This window comes from Microtus oregoni, unplaced genomic scaffold (genome assembly GCF_018167655.1).
Source record: "Microtus oregoni isolate MIOR12 unplaced genomic scaffold, Mior012 000004F_ref0000308, whole genome shotgun sequence".
Taxonomy (NCBI): Eukaryota; Metazoa; Chordata; class Mammalia; order Rodentia; family Cricetidae; genus Microtus; species Microtus oregoni.
The window spans coordinates 48,924,033-48,944,545 of record NW_024543063.1 but is presented as its reverse complement, the minus strand read 5'-3'; the positions used below and the strand labels follow the sequence as shown (position 1 = coordinate 48,944,545).

General features: G+C 49.6%; 1 protein-coding gene across 3 annotated transcripts; it reads right to left on the bottom strand.

Moving 5' to 3' along the window:
• Positions 1–1,296: 1,296 nt before the first annotated feature.
• Tk2 (thymidine kinase 2) lies at positions 1,297–19,644 on the bottom strand. Of its 3 annotated transcripts, none has more exons than XM_041650843.1 (11): positions 19,501–19,619; positions 18,926–19,072; positions 18,776–18,813; positions 17,384–17,458; positions 15,220–15,273; positions 13,210–13,299; positions 11,450–11,523; positions 5,968–6,056; positions 5,404–5,483; positions 3,813–3,893; positions 1,297–2,973 (listed from the first exon to the last, which is right to left on the bottom strand). In XM_041650843.1, the coding sequence occupies exons 5-11, from the start codon at positions 15,265–15,267 to the stop codon at positions 2,875–2,877; spliced, it is 561 nt and encodes a 186-aa protein (XP_041506777.1). In that variant the 5' UTR covers positions 15,268–15,273; positions 17,384–17,458; positions 18,776–18,813; positions 18,926–19,072; positions 19,501–19,619; the 3' UTR covers positions 1,297–2,874. The 3 variants fall into 3 exon arrangements, with proteins under 3 accessions (XP_041506777.1, XP_041506776.1, XP_041506774.1); XM_041650842.1 differs by having other exon boundaries at positions 18,926–19,054; positions 19,501–19,609; XM_041650840.1 differs by lacking the exon at positions 18,926–19,072 and having other exon boundaries at positions 19,501–19,644.
• Between the last annotated feature and the right edge of the window lie 869 nt (positions 19,645–20,513).

The window sequence follows — 20,513 nt, the reverse complement described above, 5'->3', positions numbered from 1 at the left end:
CCTTCCGAAGCACTGTTTGTGAATGTGACCCAGCTGGAAGGAATGAGGGGCTGGAAGAATAATTTCAAAAGTCCTGGGTGTGAGGAAAGCAGCAAGGGAGGGAGGGTGGGGGAAGAAAAGAAGGGATTGTCTGTTTGGATTTGGATGTAAGTGGTTCATTTGAGAGGTGACCCCAGGAAGCAGGGAAGGAGCTGGGGTGAGGAAGAGAGGAGACTCTGCAAAGGGCACATCTGTGAACAGGACCACCCTGAGCCAGTCCCACGGGGATCCTGAGACAGTGCAGAACGTAGCTCAACGGTCTGCCAGCTGTTGCCCCTGCTAATCCTTGGTCAGTCCGAGTGTGGCCTGGCCTGGCAGCTACCTGGCTCTTCCGACCTGCCCACACTGCCTGCAGTGCCTGCTTCTGCAGCTGATAGATCTCAAGCATGAGGCGTGAAGAGCCTTAGCAGGTGACATCCATAGCAGTTGGGGACAGGGTACAGTGATGCAGGTGCTCATGTGCCTTGCTTTTACATCAGTCTTGGGGTTAAAGCAAGTGCACGCTGGCTCTTCAGGGATGCCAGCCTCTACCATGCTCTCCCAGCCACTCAGGGACAGCTCTAGGGAGTGACGTCTGTGTCTAAGAGCTAAGCCCTACAGCCTCCCATGTGCTGCCTGCCCTTTTCTGGCCGTGAAATGTTAGTGCTGGTAACTGGTCCATAACCCCTACCCCTACTAGATCTGCCTGATAGACAGCAGTGATCTCTGAGCTGGAAAGTTTCTGCAAACAACCCTGGCCACTGCTGTAGATGGTTTCCTTTTCCTATCTGAGGTGTCAAGGTATAAGGACAACAAGCTCTTTCTGGACCATGCGCACTGTTAGAAAACATGGCATTTTAAAAATGGAACACATGGGGCTAGAGATGGCTCAGTGGTTAAGCGCACTGGCTGCTCTTCTAGGCACCTAGGTTCAATTCCCAGCACCCACATGGCAACTCACAACTGCCTATAACTCCAGTCCCAAGGGATTCAATGCCCTCTTCGGGCCTCCATGGTCACCAGGCACACATGTATGTACAGGCAAAACACATAAAAAATAAAAACAGAATTTCATTAAATTAAAAATGAACAAAAAAAGGCAGACATAGTGGCTCATGTTATAATCTCAGCACCCAGAAGGCTGAGGCAAAAAGACTACTGAGAGGTCAAGGCCAGCCTGGGTGGGCTATGTAGGAAATGTGAAGCCAATCTGGGCCATACAGTAAGACTCTGATTCAAAAAAGAAAAGAAAATGAAAGAGAAAAATAACATCGGGGTTTAGATGTAGAATTTATTGGCTACCGTAGAAAAAAAAAAATCACATTTCTCTCCAAAACAAGTATTCTGACTGAGCAGAGGGGCAGGTGCTGGACTGTTCATTTGCAAACTCTAAAGATGTTCCCACGCCGGGACTGCTGGCACAAAGGTTTCTGCCTCTCGGTTTATGCTTTATCGCTGTTGGACTGTAAGTACCGATGGATGGTCCCCTTAGCTGCTATCCCTCGTGCTATCCCTTGGGCAAGAATTGGCCCAAACAGGAGGGATCATCAGCTGGACTCTTGGCCCTCTCTGTGGCCAACTGGCATTCCAGGCACCCACAGAAAGGCGAGGCAGAGCGAGGCCATCTGCCACTCACTCGTCGGCAGCCCACCATGCTGCATTTCTGCAGAGCACACGGTAACCGTTCCGAGTCTGCATCCAGTCTTCTCCAGATGCACCCCACCAACTCCAGAACATCAGGAGCAGCAAGACTGCAAATGCCTTCATTTTGCAAGCCCTGACTCCCCCCAGGGGAATGGTCTCCCTTTCCCTTGGTCTCGACTGGTTCAAGCAGCAGCTGTACCTTCTGTGTGCAGTGATGGCCCAGCAAAGCTAAGGTATTTTCTGATCCACAGAGATGTCTTCATGCTCTGTGGTCCAAGACATCCGCTCAGATGGAAACACACTTGAAGATTAAGGCTGCTAATGTCTCTTTCCCTGGGGCACAAACACTCAGTAATTCCAAAGGCCCTGTTCTTCACACAAAGGATGGAGAGTGATGGGACTTGGGAGCCCAGCTCGCTGCCCTTGGCCTCACTCAGCACAGGGCAAAGGGTCCAAGTCCCAAAAGTCTTTTTTCTGACACAGAGCGGCATGAAACTGGAAGCAATCTGGGGAGGGCCTTCACCCTCAAAGACACTGGCACTGTCCAAGGCCAATGCAGGATTCCCCTGCGGACACTGAAGTGCAGATGACAAAGGGGCAGAGGCTTCAGCTCCTTTGTGCCAGGAAAACTCTGGGCTCCAGCCAAAAAACAGAGGTGTGCCAAAGACTAGTCTCGTTGGTTCTCCTTGAAACTTGCCCAGGAGTTAAATGGAATGGAATCCATACTGCCCGCTCTTCTCACAAAGATGAGGGGTGGGGGGCTGGAGCTCAGAGCAGCAGGGCTGAGGGGAACAGCTCAGGAGGAGGCAGCCTAAGCTGAATGGTGCCAGCTCCACTAGGCACTGGCTATGTGACCTTGAAGAGTCCCCACACCTCTCTGAGCTTTAAATCCTTGCCTGGGCTGGAGGAGGGCTCCCTTGCCCCATTGGTGGCCTGACGCATAGCAGCTAAAGCAACACCAGAACGTAGCAAGTGTTTTTCCAAAGGGCTTCAGCCTCAGGAAGCCACCAGGAGGGGCACCAGGGGGAATGTGTGCTGCAAGGATCTGACGACAAAAGCCATTTGTCCCATAATAAAAAACCATAAAGAAAATAGATCTGACCATGTAACAGACCCTCCTGAGAGTAGACACTTCCAAATGCTCCTAACAGCTAGCCTGGCCCTGCTAGGCTATTCCTGGCACCATCTTCTAGACTGTGGCCATGTCCAGTCCTATGGGCCATGCTTCCAATTCTCTGGAGTTAATATCCGGGACCGGTTTTGTTCAAAGAGTTCTAACATTTTCTCCAAGTCGTGGTCCGCCTCAATCACCTGGAAATAAAGCAAATAGGTCACAGGCTACACTGAGCGACTCCTTCCTCCCTGGGGAAGAGCAAGAGGCTGAAAGGCCACGAGGGTCAAAACCACATAGCTCCAAGTCCAGGACTCTACACTCCCAGCTGAATTTTTACCAAAGAATCCATCCCGGCGTCAGTGCCTTTTCTTTTCATTGGAATTGGGAGTCGGGGCTGTGCTGGGAATTAAGCCAGGGAATCAAACATCTAAAAAGCCTTCTGAGCCCTTGCTAGTTCCCTAACCCCTCAGGTTTTCTTTTCACAGGGAAGGAAAACAAACTGAACGTTCCCACAGTGCAGACGGCCCTTGCTGCAGCATTGCCACCTGCTTCTCAGGGCCAGAGTATCTACGTGGCCCACAGCCTAGGCCATAAACAAAAGCTCAGGCTCTCCTACTGGACATGCGACTGCTTCAAGTAGTAACTGCCTGCCTAAGGAAGCAGGAAGAGCAAACTGGAACACAGGGCACAAGCAGTAGGACTACTGACAGGGAAGATACTGTCGCTCCGCTGTGCAGTCACAGAGTTCGGAGGCAGCAGCAGCGTGGCACTTCCACACCCTCAGCTCCGCCTGAGCCATCACCTAACCATCAGGAATGGGCCAGAGGCAGCTCGGGTAGTCCTGTGCAGCGAGGCTGGCTGTGTGGGTGACATGTTACTAAGGTAACCAGTCTTTGCTCAAGTCTGAGCAAGTTCCTCTGAGATGTGTCCAGAAACAGGGCAGAGAGAGAAAGAGCTCTTTTCCATGGTATGGGCGACATTCTCTGGGCTTTCTCCCCATAGAAAACTCTCCATTCCTGGAGGGACGCTGACTTACCAGAACAGGGGCTGCAGCTGGGAAAAGGCTACCAGTGACCAGCCACTCTTCATAGAGGCGGTGAATAGCTCTGAGGTATTCCTGCCACAGAAACACAAAGGCTGTGGGGTGTGGGAAGGGAGAAAAACCCACTCACCAAGGGTCTCACAGGCCTACAGGGCGAGTGAGAATTCTCAAGGACTATTAGGAAGTGAATGAACAAAGGACCCTGTAACAACCAACATGGCTGTATGAAAAGCCTGTGGCTTAAGTGGCCAGTGCATCCCCACCCCCACTGGCCTTCCCTAGTCGAGTGTTAAGGCACACCTCCCCACCTGGCACCTCCCCACCTTGCCACTTCTCTAGTGGGAGATCTAGGTCCACCATGAAGAAGTGTAAAGCTACCAATGATAGGTGTCCCAGCACTGAGCGCCACTATACCTTCATGCTGGCTTATCACCAAGAGGACTGACTCAAACCTCTCCCCTTACTCAGCTCTCCCTGTCGACCACTCATTCCAGAGACTGTCCAGTCTGTAAGGACCACTCCTGTGGGCAGCACAAGGGAGAGGAGACAGAGGCTTCCAAGCCATTGTTACCTCCATGCTGGGAAGCCCTGCCCACTCACACTCTCAAGCATTCAGCCTGAGTATGCAAGCTGCCCGGGCACCTCCTCCAGCAACTTCTGCCCTCCATCCCAGAAGCTGGCCTACAAACCATGCTGTCGCCTTCGTTCACACCCACTGGTCTCCCCCTGGGTACTAGGAGGCAAGCTTGTCCTAAAGACCTTGTCAAGACCATTAGTTCAACCCCTTGGACAATGGCTTGGAAGGACTCCAGACATGGCATTTCTTGGTAACATTTGAGTTGTTGAACAGAGCACAGAAATGCCAAGTCCATCATAGCACAGACTAGGCTGTGGCTGTGCCAAGGCAAAACTCAGCTGGACTTTAGGGATTAGACAGGCCTTTCAAGACCCCCATCCCAGCCGATCTTGAGTCCAGAGCACCATGCTGTCCCAAAAGAGCTTCAAGGACAGCGGTACACATAAGGTGTGCAGTCCATGGAGGAAGTAAGACCAATCTTAAAGTGCTCACAATGTAAAGAAAATTGGGAACAAGCATTGTCAGCGTGCTGTCCTGCAGGTGTCACTGTGAGAGGCCTAGGGGCAAGAGAAGGGCAGTGGAAGGAAGGTGGGGAAGTGACATCACAGCTAAAGAGGAACTCCTGTACAAAGGCAAATGTGCATATCCATGGTGTGTGTGTGTGTGTGTGTGTGTGTGTGTGTGTCTGTGTGTGCACGTGTGTGAAGACAAACTACTGTACAAGGGCAAATGTGCATATCCATGGTGTGTGTGTGTGTGTGTGTGTGTGTGTGTGCATGTGTGTACATGCATGTGTCCCTCTAATCATGGATGTACTGAAGCCTGAGTCAGGAACCACAGGAAATAGAGCAGCTGTGGCACCCACAAGGACTCCAAAGCCGCAGAGGGCAAACTAGAGTTTGCCCTCGGCTCTACTTCCTACTTTTTGCTATAGATAACCCTGATGATGTTATGGTGGGCAAGGAGGGGAGGGCCAGCAGAAGAGGGGAAGTGGCTCTAGCCTCTTACCAGCGGGATGACTTTCTCCTCTTCCCTGCACCTCATCTTTAGTCTCTGGTAGCAGATTTCAGGAGTGGTTCGGAGATAAACTGAGATTTAAAAACACAAGTGGCTCTGACTGCCGTGCTCCTGGTGTGACAGCAAAGACAAGGACAACACAGGGCTGGGTGGAGAGGCTATTAGTAATAGCAGGAGCCTTGGCCCAAGCCTGCTTAGTCTCCAATCCCCTTTCCATTGCCAGGTCCTCAACCCCACAGTATCATGAAGCTTAAAGGAGTTCCATTCCTAGACAGGGTCCAGCAAGCCACTGGCATCAGTCACTCTCCAGTTCTGTCCCTCCCACACAACACAGAAAAGCCATCAGATCAGAACATATCAGGGGCCTGGACATAGTTGGCTCGGGAGAAGGAAGTTTAAGGAACCATGGCCAGAGTTCCTTCACAGGGAGAAGAAATTCTGCTTGCCTTTGGGAAACTGTGATGGAGAAAGAATCATGATGGTGGAACCTCACAAATAGACCCCAGCTGTACCCAGGGGATCCTCCAGGGAAGGGACAGGGAGAGCCTGCCTTACCTATCAGATCAATGGAGACATCAATGTTCCTGATAATCCAATCAAACCACTCAGACAGAACCACATAGTCAACCTCGGGCATCTTCCCGCTGCAAGAATGCAGAGGTTTTTATTTAGCCATGTGCTATCATTAGGACCCAGGGGTGGCTTCTCTTTGCAAGGGCACCACCAAGAGCACACTGCACAAATGATGACCACGTAGTACTGGCAAGCCCCTCAGCACGTGTCTGATCTTCCACCACCATGCAGCTGGCTGTAGTACTGACTGATGGAGAATGCTTTGGGGATTGAACTCCAAGCAGATTAGAGCACTTTAGTCTGTCCTCTGAGCAATGAGGCAGAAGAGTCTGGAAGGATATACTTTCATAACTATTTTGTCAATGTAACCGCTCCTAAGGAGAGAGGGAGTAAGTAAGACAGCGTGGGAAGCACAGAGTCAGAGCTGGAGTGTGCTGGGGAATTTTATGTCGACTTGACATGACCTAGAGTTATCTGAAAGGAGGAAACCTCCATTGAGAAAATGCCTCCATCAGATCCGGCTGTAGGACATTTTCTCAATTAGTGATTGATGGGGGAGGGTCCAGACACTGTAGGTGGTTCCATCCCTGGGCTGGCAGTCGTTGGTTCTATAAGCAAGCAGGCTGTGCAAGCCATGGGGAGCAAGCCAGGAAGCAGCACTCCTCCATGGCCTCTGCATCAGCTCCTGCCTCCAGGTTCCTGCCCTGCTTCAGTTCCTGCCCTCATTGATTTCAATGATGAACTATTATACAGAACTGAGAGTGAAATAAACTCTTTCTTCCCCAAGTTGCTTTTGGTCATGATATCCATCACAGCAATAGTGACCCTAACCAAAACACAGAGACACTCAATCACCTCATCATGGGAGCCAGCGATGGTTCCACAGTTCACAGTTCAGCTGAAAGTACCTAATGCTCCAAAAACAAAATCACAGGCTGTGTGCTGTGGCACCTGCCTGTTAGCCTAGCCCTTAAAAGGCCGAGGCAGGAGCATCTCGTGATTAACACCAACCTGGGCTACGTAAAACTTCAGAGTTCCAGACTAGCCTGGGCTGCATGAGACACATTGTTTCCTGTCGTTCTGATAGGGTCTCTTGGGGCCGATTCCTGCACCAGTCTCACCCTCACTCCCACCTGCTCTGTTAATTGTGAGGCTAACCTGGATCCCAGTGTTTCTGTGGCCTAACCACCTCAGGGGAGGTGGGAGGACCTGCCTGTTGTTCCCATGTGCTGGGCAAGTCAATGCCACATCCCCAGTTGAGCCTCACTCCCTTCCTCTCTTCCTGTCCTTGAGAAAGGAGGACCAGGCAGTGTGGTAAAATCTTTGCAGTCAATGTCTCAGCCCACGGGGCTTACTACCCAATGGCCTGTGTGGCCTCTTTAGTCTTAGGATGCTTCCGCAATGCCTCCAGCTTGGCATTGCAGCCCAGTGCCCAGTTTCAGAAATTCCTGTTTCTGAGGCTCACATAAAACCCGAATCTTCCTCTCCACAATTTACACAAAACTCTCAGGCTGCTGTTGGCATAATTGCGCTCGCTCTGCCTCCCACCCTCGCTGGAAGAAGTGGGCTTCTCCTTTGGAGTGCTCTTCACTTCTTCAAGGCCTCAAAGGCAAGAACACTTAGAAATTTTGCTTTATGGAGATGTAGAACCCCAATGCATGTCTATGGGCTTTTCCAAAAAATGCAAACCTCAATTACAGACTGCAAAGCCAGGTCCCCACTCCCAGGTCCTCAGGAAAGGATCCAAGGATTCCTAGGGAAACGATCAACCCAGCACTGTCACGTCAGTCATGAGTAGACCCCATTGTGGAAGGGCTTCCCACCACCACCATTAGCAAGTCTTTCCCTTGGGCATCTCAGGAAGTAGGGAAACACAAACTTCTGCCCTACAGTTGATCCCCATACATGTCAGTACCCAACTGAGCTCCCACAGGTAAGAACCTAGTTCTACATTACATGTGGTATAGGCCAGAAAAAACAGGTTGACAATTCAGACATCTTAGTTATAACTGTATTATCCACCGTGTGAAACTGGCATGAATTCCTAAAGAGCAAATGAAGACATTCAGATAGTCATATGGGGTGATATATAAGCTGGTCACTGACGCCCAAACTGTTTCTTAACTGACACAGGACACATCGACAGTTTTTTGTTTGCCTGTTTGATTGGCTGGTTGTTTTTTCTGAGACAGGGTTTCTCTGTGTATCTCTGACTGTCCTAGAACTCACTCTGTAGACCAAGCTGGCCCCAAACCTGGAGATCCACCTGTCTCTGCCTCCCAAGTGCTAGGATTAAAGGTGTGCACCACTTCGCACAAATCTGGATCTATCTGCCTCTGGTTTTTCAGCACCTTCTGCCTTCAGAAGCCCTAAACAATCTCCTCTCTCAACAGCACACCACTATGACAACCCAGTGCACTGGGCATGTTAGAGCTGCAAGAAGAGTTATCTTACAGGAACCCCAAATTCCCTTCTTTCTCCCATTGCTTCTCCGTAGCCCTGGTCCAAAAAACATTGGTGTGGGAGGTCCTTCTGTCTATGTGTTGCTTTTATTGGTTAATGAATAAAGAAGCTGCTTTGGGCCTGTTGATAGGACAGAGCTTGGGTAGGTGGGGAAGACTAAGCTGAATGCTGGGAGAGAGAAGGGCAGAGTAAGGGAGAAGCCATGAAGCCGCTGGAGACAGATGTGCTGGAACTTTGCTGGTAGGCCATGACCTTGTGGTGATGCACAGATTAATAGAAATGAGTTAAATTAAGATGTAAGAGTTAGCCAATAAGAAGTTAGAGCTAATGGGCCAAGCAGTGTTTTAATTAATAAAGTTTCTGTGAGGTTAGTTGGAGCCGGGCAGCCGAGATGAATAAGTGGCATCCTTGCAACAAAACTTTTCTCCATCAAAACAGAAAGCCTTTGGCTGACAGCTGCCCCACTTTCTGCCTGGAAATAAACCTAGGAACCTTTACAACAAAGATAGTGCAAAACCCCAACCAGCAAACCAGAGGCAGCATGTGTGAAGGAAACCACAGGCTGGGTGCAGGAAAGAGGAAATCTCGCACCATAAACCCTTAGTCCTAAGGACAACTCTAAGAACTCAATCTTTTTTTCCATAACAGAAGGTTTACTCCCCAGGGAAAGGGCCAAGGCATAGGAATGGTGGACTCCTTCAATACGTAGTGGCTGGCATTTGCTGGACCTCATTCCTTACATCATGCTCCACGACCAGAAGGTGGCTGACAAATCCAGAGATTCCCAGGCCCGGCCCAGCAGGACTAAGGAGACTTGTGTGTCAGTGGGATGCCCAGGAAGAGATGGAGAGGAACAGCAGACTCAACCACACAATACATGGGAGCTCAGGACCAGCAGGAACACTGCCCCCTGAAAAATATGTGTATGAAAGAGGGCAGGCTCTAAGGAACAAGTTGGCTAGAGACCATAACCATCTACCAAGAGTGAACAAGCAGTAAGCAAGGCCCTCTCGACTTTTTAGATTAGGGCAGTAAAGAACAGACTGTGTCTGCCCTCAAAAAGCATAAGACCCATCTGGGGACAAGTAACAGCAATGAAACCATCATGTTAAGTTGAACCACATGAAACTGCCACTTCTATATATTAAAATTAGACAAATGTTAACAATGCAAACAAATGTCTTAAATACTACAAAGGAAATCATTAAAAGTAGCAAGGGGAGGAAGGGCTGTGTAGCTTAGTGGTGAAGTATTTGTCTGGTTTATACAACAACCTGGGTTTGATCCACAGCACTACACAAAAAGCAAAACCAAGGAGCCTCTACCCATTTATACAAGATCAGGGAGCTGGAGAGATGGCTCAGCAATTAGGAGTAGATGTTCTTGCAGAGGACAAGTTTTGATTCCCAACACCCACATGGAGGCTCACAGCTGTTCACAGCTCTAGTCCAAGGGGATCCAATGCCTTGTTCTGACCTCTGTGGGCACCAGATAGACACACATAAAAAATAAAAATAAATAAATAGTTTTAAAAAGAGAGAGATGGTCAGGAAGGGCTGGGGCGGACCAATAAGGACAGCTGTGGATGGGAGGGAGGACTCTGGGGAGTAGCAGGACCAGCTCTCAGGAGGCGTCCACAGCACTGGGAGCTCAGAGCAGGAAGAGGTGGTAAGAATGGGGCACTGATAAGGACAGAGAACCCGGCACGCAGCTATACAGGAAAGAGCTCAGGAAGGGCTGAAACTTCAGACTTTAGTCTGCAAACCATTTCCTCCAAGACCCCTCAAATCATCAGTAACCTAAGCATAGAAATGCAGACACTTGAGGCCAAAGCATTGGATGGTCCCCTAGAAGCCTTCTAACTATCTAAAGACTGCGCCCATGAGGACAGAAGCCAGCTCTGAGTGAAAAGTCACAAACTGCATAAACACTGGGCAGGCTGATCCTCCAGTCATCCCAAATCTTCATCCCCCCAATAGCCTTGCACTGTGCCCTCTCGCCTGGGGACCTGCCCTGGGCTCCTGTGAGCACAGGACCGTGGAGTATCAGCAAGGGCGGAGCAGCTGTGCATGTGCTGGTGTATTTCCACTGGAACTTTTGCTCTACGTACCACAGGAGATGAAAAAGCCCATGCTTGCTTCTGGTCCCAAAGGGGATGACAGGCAAGAGGAAGAGAAATGCGCTGCCCTGTTTACCCTAGCCAAGCCCATTCATTTTGCTAAGCTCAGCCAAGGTAAAGGAGCCACCTGGAGGACCTCCCAAGTGATCTGGCAATAAAGGATGGTGGCTATCACTATTGGGTTTTGTGGTTATTTGTTATATAATATTATAAAGCAACAGAACTCATCAATACTGTCGGTACTCCATATCTATCAGGTGAATAGGCAAACTGCAACATCAGTGTTATATATAAGGCTGGGAAGATAGCTCTGCTGGTAAAGTGTCTGTCTAAGCATGAGGGACCCAAGTTCAACTCCCAGATCCCATGTAAAAAGCTCAGGCATGACGGTATCTGCTTGCCAACCCAGCACTGGGAAGTAGAAACAGGCAGATCCCCGGGGTATGCTGGCCAGCCAGCCTAGCCTACTCAGTAATAACCAAGCCAGTGAGCGACCCTGTCTCAAAAAGCAAGGCAGAAGAAGAGAGATGGCTCAATGACTGAGAACATCTATTGCTACTGCAAAGGACCCGGTTGGTTCCCAGCACCCAAATGGTGGCTCACAACTATCTGTAACCCCAGTTCCTGGGGGCCCAACACCCTTTCCTGACCTCTGTGAACACTAGGCACACACATGGTTCACATACATACATGTAAGCAAAAAACCACTCATACACTCATAGAATTAAATAAATCTAAAAAAAACATAAAGCAATATAGATAGCTCCTGAGGACCAACACCCAAGGTTGGCCTTTGGCCTCCACACACACACACACACACACACACACACACACACACACACAATCAGGTTTCATGATGATGGACTATATAAACTACAGTACCTTCTATACAGGTTTTCTACAAAAATGTATCTTGCGCTGTAAATTGACCTTTCCATCAACCGTACAGGCGACATCTAAAGGAATGGAAAAAGTTATTTACTCTCAGGTGAAGCAGAGGAGGCTACAGGAAGCCCTGAAACCGTGCCCCACCCCTCTTGCCCTCGCCTGTGTCCCTCCCATCTTTGCTGACCATCAGGCTGTGAGGAGAGGACAACAGGATGGCAGAAGACATCGTCTGCCATGAGGCTCAGTGTGTCTCCCTCCACCCTGACCTGACCCATGCTGAAGTTTAGAGGACAAAGGACAGCAAAGGTGGCAGTGAGGGGGAGGGGTGCTGCCAGCAGCACTGCTGCTCCTCCGTCACAGGGGGGGAGACTCAGCTAGGATATGGAAGGTGCTAGCAAAGCTGCCAAGTACTATCCAATTGACGCAGCCTGGTGAGTGGAGCCCTGAGACAGGGAACTTGTTTACTTGAGGACCAGAGTGTCTGAGGCAACCCCAGAAGGCTAGGGTTGGGGAGGCATTCTGGAGACTCTGCCTGCTGAAACTGGGCAGTTCTCTGCCCAGCAGGGAAGAGGATGACTGGACATCACCTTTCTGCAAGTTGCTCACACCCTTCATGGATCACTCTTCCCTTCAGCTACAACGCCCTTTGGGAAGCAGGACAGACTTCTACCCTGACACCTGTGGACAGACACAGTGTGGCCCGCAGCAGCACAGGTATTCAAACCTATGGCCCACTCTCTGCCCACCTGTCTGCCACCCAGGATCCGTGCATCCGTCGTTCCTTCTGTCCTTGCGCTACATGATGCTCCTACCGTTCTTTGCCTGTTTTTTCTGGCTCCCTCTTCAGCCTCTCTCTCTCCTGCTCAGTCCAATCAGCTCTGTCTCTGCCTCCTTGGCAGGTGTCAGCTGTATCCCATGATAGTCACACCATTAGCTATAACTCAGAGTGCCCACTTAGGGAAGGCAGAGCAAACCAGGGGGAACGATGCTAACTGTAGGTGCTCTGCTCTCTATCACTGAAGGAAACATCTGGGGAAGGAGAAACTCATTTACATCTGTTGATCTGAAAAGACTGGTATCAACAGAAGAATGGTACCTGCAGTTGTAGGTAACCAGGCTTGGCTCCAACCGCTCAGCCTAATGTCGATGCCAATGTCTGTATCCTACAAGGAAAGGCTCTGGCTGCGCATAAAGCTTTGCCCACAGGTGTCACTCATGGTCCCCCTTGACACCTCATCTCCTACGACACTCTGCTCCTGCCGACACAAGGGCCTCAGCAGCCCTGTATGTCCTGTCCTGCCTCAACACCTGGCTGAACAGCGCTGGCCATCTGTGACCCAAGGTGAATCAGATTCTTTCAAGAATGTGAAAGTCAGACCCCACGAAGGTCTGATCAACAGTTCTCACACAAGTCAACAAAACATGCATTCAGGAGTCCTGGACAGCTGGATAAAGCACAAACTGCGAGACCTCAGCCCTAGATTTTCTGACTCAGTAGATCTGGAGAGGGGCTAGGAAATGTGCAAGTCCCCAGGTGACAGTGCTGCTGCACCCTGGTTAGATGATGCTAAGTCTATCGGTGGTCAGATTACAAAAACACGAGCTCAGGAGGCATCAGGAGACTGGCTGTAGTCAGAGAAGACTGTATAGCATGAAATCCCAACAAATTTTGTTGGGAGATTTCCTTCTCAGACAACATCCTGAACTTTAAGGATGCTTTGTTTGATAAGTTTGGAAGTTAGGTCTGTCTGTACCTGAGGACGAGTGTGCTGGTCCAGCATGGTGAGCTGCACGTAGGTCTGCAGTGTGAGGCCCCATCGACTGGCATTGTGGTACATTAGGCTCTGCAGAACAAAAGGCAAGGCACTTTGCATCCAAGTGGCAAATGCAGGCCCCAGGTCTACCAGTAACTGAAAGCCATTTCAGGAAACCTACATGGGCAAAGCTGGGGCCAGAGGTGGAATAAGGAGAGATGAAGTGTTCTCAGAATAGGGTGACAGAGACACTTGTGAATACAGTTAGGAGAGCCCCCTCTACCCCCGTGCACAACAGCCAGGCAGGGCCGCACTGTGCTCCCCAAGGAAGAAGCACTCAAATATTCATAGAATTGACTTTGCGTTTCCCTGTGGTCTGCTCTCCATCCAGCAGTCAAAGTGAGCTTGTTAATGTCTCCCTCGGCTCCAAACCTTCTAGGGACTTCAAAATTCAAATCAAATCCAAACCCCCATCCTGGTCCACAGGTCCTAGAAATCCGCTGCCATCCTCTTGTCTCTTACTCTTCTTCCTCTGGCCAATCAGCTTATAGCCACATGTGCCTCTTTGGCGTTCTGCAAACATGCCAAGCAGGGCCTTTGAACCTGCCTCTTTACTCTTCCTCTTGATGTCTGCAGGACTCCCTCCCTCATGCGTGGGTCTTTGCCCAGATGTTACCTTAACAGAGAAGCGTTCTCCTGCTACCCTACATAAACAGAGGCAGACCGCAATCCTGTCACCTACACACACACTTGTCTCCAGTCGGCTCACTAAACTCTCGGCTCCTCCCTCTGCAGTGTGATATATATTCATCAAAAAAGGTGTTTCCTCTGGACTCCCATCTTAAGCTTTATGCGGCACATAAGGAAAGCTAAATCAGCCTTTGATCACTCAATAGTCACCAAATCTCTAAGGACAAAATTAGAGGAAATCTGCCCAAGCTCTTTCTATACTATACATGTCTCTCCTGGGCTGAAGAGCGCTGTGTGAGGCATGAAATGAAGAAGTTGACTCTGTGGGTTCTCTCTGAAAAGTTTTTGCAATCTCGTGGTGTCCTAGATCCCTCTGGCTCTTGACCATCCTTCCTCCCCTCTGCCTCAGGATTCTCAGAGCTTCACGTAAGATTTGGCTGTAGGTTTCTGCATCTGTTTCTGTCCGTTGCTGGGTGAAGCCTCTCTGATGACGATTCACCCACATTCAGCCATCCCATTCTTCTATCTAACGGTCTCCTCCGTCCTCACACTGATATTAGTGCCAGGGGACCAGAGGCTTCACGTTGCTCAGTGCCCTCGTATGCAGAGCAGTGTCTGCCATGTAGAAGGTTTGTGATGAGTGCTCGCTGACTGACTGAGCAGACACAAAGGCTGGGCAGTGTGGCTGCGTCCTAGCAAACAGCAGGGTGCGCGGTAGACGCAGGTGCTGTGGAACTGGAACTCCAGGAGGCACTGTCCGAGGACTGCAAGGCACTGCTAAAACTACAGTTGTCTTAGCTGTGAGACACTAAGCACCCCTAGAACCCTAGAACATGGGATGGAGCCCAGACCCAAGACCCCTTTCTTCATCCCCTCTGCTAGTGTTTGCTTTCTGTCTATCATTTTCAAGCAGGCCACATGGGGCTTTCTGGGCGGAGGAGAGAGAAGAGGCACAGCACATCCCTGGCATCCAGGCCCTCCTTGGGAGGGAAGATAGGTAGCTTCAGGGTAAACAACGAGGGACCCATTACTAGATAATAAAGGCCAAAGCCAAATCAGAGGCTCATCTAGAACACGATGACCTAGAACTAGGTTCAAGGAAAGCTGGGCCACTCAGAATTGTAAAGACAGCTGACAGGATTCCTAGTTTTGTGCACACCCACCCAGGCCTTAGAGATCTCTGACTTGCTATTCTCCTTTCTTGCGAATCAGCTAACAGCGGAGACAAAGAGCGGGTGTGCTTGGACGCAGGTTCCAGTACTGCCATTCCTAGGTTCTCACAGGGAAGCTGGCAGTTTGCACAAGAAGCAAAGCACTCACCAGGGGATTGTGGCCTCGGACATTTCTCCACTTGAGCACAGGCTCCATTAACACCTGCGAGGAAAGAACACACACTAACAGCGCTCAAAGTTTAGAAGACAGACAGACAGGCAGGCACTACTGTCTGGGAGCCAAGGGTGGGCCAAATGAGCTAGGCCTCTAAAGGCCACAGCTCCCTCTAGGTGGGGTCTTCCTGTGACTTCCAGAAGTGACCCTGTAAATAACTGAGAACCAGCTCAGTCCGCAGTGGGGCAGGCTTACCAAGGTCAGCTGAGCTTGTCCCAGCTTGGAGACAAACAAGGGTGGCGTCCCTGGAGTTCACAGCCTGAGCTGGAACATGGCCCCCACATGCACTACTGTACGGCTCAGGGCTTTCTACGGCACAGATCCAATTACATAAACGTAGAAATTGACATACAAGAAGAAATTCATTAGCAAAATTGGCTCATGTAATTCTGGAGGCTAAGAACTCTGCCTTGTGACAGGTTGTCTAAAGCTGAGATCCCAGGGATGCAAGCTGCACAGCTCAGTCTAGATCCAAAGCCTGAAAACCAGGGAAGTTATCGGTGTAATGTTAGGTACGAGGCTGAAACCCTGGGACCTGGGGCTAAGTCCCAAAGTCCCAAGGCTGGGAAGCCTGAAGTTTTGATGTCCCACAGCAGGAAGAAGAGAAAGAAAATTCTTTTCTTTCCTTTTTTGTTCTATCCAGGCCCTGTAGCCAATTATAAGTCCTCATGCATATTCCCTACTTAAAAGTCCACCAATTGACTATCAGTCTCCCCTGGAAACACCCTCTAAACGCGCGCAGAAACCATGCTTCAGTAGTCCTCCAACCTTCTTATTCACGGGGGTGTGCACAAGATCGCCAGTGCACGCCTGAAGCGTCACATACAGCAAGCCTGGTACCTGCCGTCTTTCTCCTATGCTAGACAGAGGGACGATTCACACGGGACAGAGTAAGACGTCATGAGGTTTCACTGGGCACATCCAACTACAACGCATAATTTAAATTTTATGAGTCGTTTAAATCTAGAATGTTATATTTAATATTTTTAGATCCTAGTTGACCTTGGGTAACTGAGACCACATCTGAGTGTGGGAGGCTGCTGTCGTCTTTAATTCAGTCAGGCTGCTACCTAAAATTAACTATCACCCCATATAAATTTTAAACACCGATTATCCTTTGCTTTCCTCCTCTCAACAGAGGTAACAATGCTGACCTCAGACAGGTTATGCATATAAGCATGGAATCAATTACGCAATACCATAAACACTTAACGTGGTGCACTGGATGGATATTAGTTTTTGCTGCTGCTTCTGTTGTTAATTGGCCCCAAGGTCGATAGTGAGAACAAAGCACTTTACAAGTTCTACTGAGAGGGTCACTACTCAAGACAAGGGCTGTGAACCCTACGTGCTGGTCTGATGATTGATGAAAGACATCATCCAACACTGACAGCTGAGAGGACACAGCACCAAACCTGCAGAGAGGAAATATACCCGGGGGAAACTGGCCAACCTCCCAAGTATCCTTGCCCAGTGGAGTCACACAATTTTCCCAGCAATGAGTTCTAACAGCTCGTGCAAATGCTGTCTACCAGGGAAGCTGGCCTAGACATGGGAGTACACATTAGGACTTTGAAGTTCAGCCACAAATGTTCCTCTAGTTACAGTGGGGCTATGTCCTCACCTGAAAACAGAGCAGGCTGAAAATGCATGAACTATACTAATCTACTGGGTATCACAGTACAGCGTCTACTGAATGTATTCTGCTTTGGCAGCACTGTATAGCAAAATAAATAAATAAATAAATAAATAAAACCCGAGGTTGGCGAATCATGACTTGAGAACTATCTGAGGTCCAAATTGAGGATGCCGTGATAGATAAATGCCCCAATCTCAACGACTTCGTATGAAACATACGACGTAAGCAGTCCATTTATCACGTGAACACTGACTTCCTGTTGACACGCTAATATCTGGGGTGTCTCAGAGTGCTCTTTTCGCTCCACTCCACGAGGCTTTTTAAAAAACGCTAGCTCAGACGTGTGCACTGCACTGGCGGCTGGCAGCATCCTTCTGTTTGACGGGGTTATCTGTGCCCTGCATGACTTATCCCACTGAGGCATTTCAGGTTTCTTCAAGCCCAGCGTGGGTGCCGTACCTCGACATCTGCTGTATTGGAGAAGAACTCCAGGCATGTCGTCTTCCCACTTGCAATATTGCCCTCCACACAAACCTGGCAGAAGACGGATGTGTATTAGGGATGGAAATCAAGCACCTCGAGGAACAGGAGGGAACCACTAGGTTAGGGTAAACAGCCCACTTAGTCCAGTTTAGGAATCCCCCAAGGTCCCACTCGGCAGTTACAGAAAACGCATCCCCCGTCCTGCCCTCTACTGAAAACCCAGGCGATCCATCCTCACTAGAGCCAGTCCCTCTCTTTTTGTTAACAAGCTGGGAATCAGCCCCAGAGCCACACACATGCCGATCAAGCTGTCTACCACTGAACTACATCCTCAGCCCGATCCCACTTCCCCTCCCCTGATATCACCTGAGCCCACACACAGCTTGTCTGCCCAGTCCAGTCCTGAGCCCTTCCCTAGTTCCACCCTTCAGATTACCATATGTCAGCTACAAAAATGACTCTGTAACCCGAGTTTTATCAATGGCTCTGAGGTTGAGAAGCATGTGTATGCTGTTTCGGATCCAACTCACTGACGTGTACGGAGAAGCCGCTCTCAATCACCGAATGGTATCAGCAAAGGAGAGAAGGAAAAAATAGGAGCAGAGACTTTTACCACAGGTGCGCAGCCTCTGCCACTATGTTTAACCTCCCCAGACACTGGGAAGGGGATCCAAACGTTTGTCACAGAACAGAAAACTGAAACTCACAAAAGGGGTTCAATAAGGGAAACCAGACTGAGCCTACACCCTAGGCAAGATGGCTGCCACCTAGAGAGGCATGCCCAACAATTCTAACGCTCAGCCTGGCACTCCCAGTGATACAGACCAAGTGGTATTGACTCCAGCAGATCACATAGAAAATATCACCCATAATTTCAATGCAAAGATACAAACACCATTTCCTTTTAGCCTGTTTCCCACATGAGTCTTTCACCTGCTTTCTGAAGGCCTGCTATGTGTCTAGCAATTCATATGCCAAACCTAGTCCCAAGCTCACAAGGGAGGGTAGGAAAGAAAGGAACAGGATTACAAAAAACAGAAGGGCGTGCTGTCAAAGTACACAGGCAACAAAGTCTGTGCCCGTGCCACAACTCACTGCCCTCCAGGGGCCCAGTCCAGTTTCCAGCCACACCTGACAAGGATGCGCACCTACCCCACGTCTCAGTCTGGTGCTGAGAAGGGAATTTACCTCCTGCTCGCTAAGCACACGCTACTAACTGAAATCCACCCCTACTCTCATCCTCGCTTTTTTAGCAATGGATAGCGGTCATACTTGTTTCTTCACTGTGGGCACACAATGCTTCCCTCTCCGGCTCAAAAGGTGAAGATATTCTTCTACACTGGAGAAGGCATGCAAAGAGGAACTTACCACTGCTTTTTTCTCTTTATCATTTTCTCTATCTTTATCTAAAAAAGAAAGGAAATCCATGTTTCAATTATTCACTCTTCTCTGTGCTAATCTGATAAATAACCACAGTCATGTTTAAATTTGCTTTTTCTTGACTTAAAAAATGTTTACCATTCTCGGGATCCTCTATGGTTGGGTCTTGTATGTGATATCGTGCACTATTTGGGCTTGCGTATTTTCCATCGCTTGGTATATTCTACTTTCCGTTTTCCCCTGTATCCTGTGCTTAGGATCTCCACACTGTACACAAGGAATAACCTACACTCAAGAGATCCGAAGCGCGGCCGGTGAGCTTAGGTTCAAGACTGGGACCCAGGCTGTCTGTTCTCTAGGCCAAGGCTGGCGACACTGCCAACTCTAGGGCAGCAGCCTGAGGCCAATGCTCCATTTCGGAAGAGGAAGAGCCCCACTGCCAGCAAGGGTGGGAGAAAGTCAGAAGCCTGAACCCGCCCTCTAGGTCGGCAGGCACCTGCAACCACAGAGAGCTGGTTAAAGGCAGCTCCGCCCCATCTCCTCCCAAGGCCTAAAAAATCTGACCAGGAAACCGGACAGACAAGAAGCCGCGCTGGAGCCCCAAGTGCGGGTCCTCACAGTTCCTTAGGGCACCGGGGAAGTCCGGGGACTTGCCGGGGAGGGGGGCGGGGACCAGCGTGGCATCTACAAGGCGGCACAAAATTACTAGTTACCCGGAGGCCAGGCGCGGTGAGGTGCCCACAGCGACCCGGTGCCCGAAACGAGGTTCCCGGGGCTTCCGGGACTTGCGCTGCGCAGCGACCGGGCAGCCCAGGCACGTAGGGGCCGCAGCAGCATAGCCCCTTGTGGTCGTGCTAGCCCGACTTCCTTCCGGTGCGCATTAGAGCCCCGCCCCACTCCTTTCCCAGCCCTCCCCTTAAAGGGCCCTTGCGTATTTCTCCTACTAGGTTAGACGGGAGAGATTCAAAGTGAAGATTACACAGTTTACAGCTGGTAGAATACACCCCTTACCTAACTAGAATTCGAGAATGGATGGATAATAACGCCGAGAGCTGATTGATTCATTAGCATCTCAGATTATTTCATTGATTGCCTGCTCCATCCACACCTGGCACGCGCCTACTAGGGTTGTCCTGTATTTTCCTTCTAAGAATTCTGCAGGAAGGGCTGGAGAGATGGCTCAGTGGTTAAGAGCATTGCCTGCTCTTCCAAAGGTCCTGAGTTCAATTCCCAGCAACCACATGGTGGCTCACAACCAACTGTAATGAGGTCGGGTGCCCTCTTCTGGCCTGCAGGCATATACAGACACAATACTGTATACATAATAAATAAATAAATATTTAAAAAAAAAAGTAAAAAAAAAAAAAAAAAAAAAAAAAAAAAAAAAAGAATTCTGCAGGAAGACGTTGTCATTCCCATTTCCCAAGCGCGTCCTCGAAGAATTGGGCTTGCTTCAAAGGACCCTAGGTTTAATCCCCTTCATCACAAAAAAATAAAATAAAATAAAAAGCAGAGTGAAGAACGTAAGGAGAACTGGGATGTAAGCCACTGTTTCCCAAGCTCACAGTCGTTGACCTTGCCAACATTGGGACTATAATGTTGACCCCTCGGGAAGACACAGTCAATATCTTTACTGAATGGACACAAAAGGATAAGAAGAAAGCATGAGACAATCCTCACTTGTAAACAGGTAGCAAAAATAAGCCATAATTAGGTGCCCCTTGCA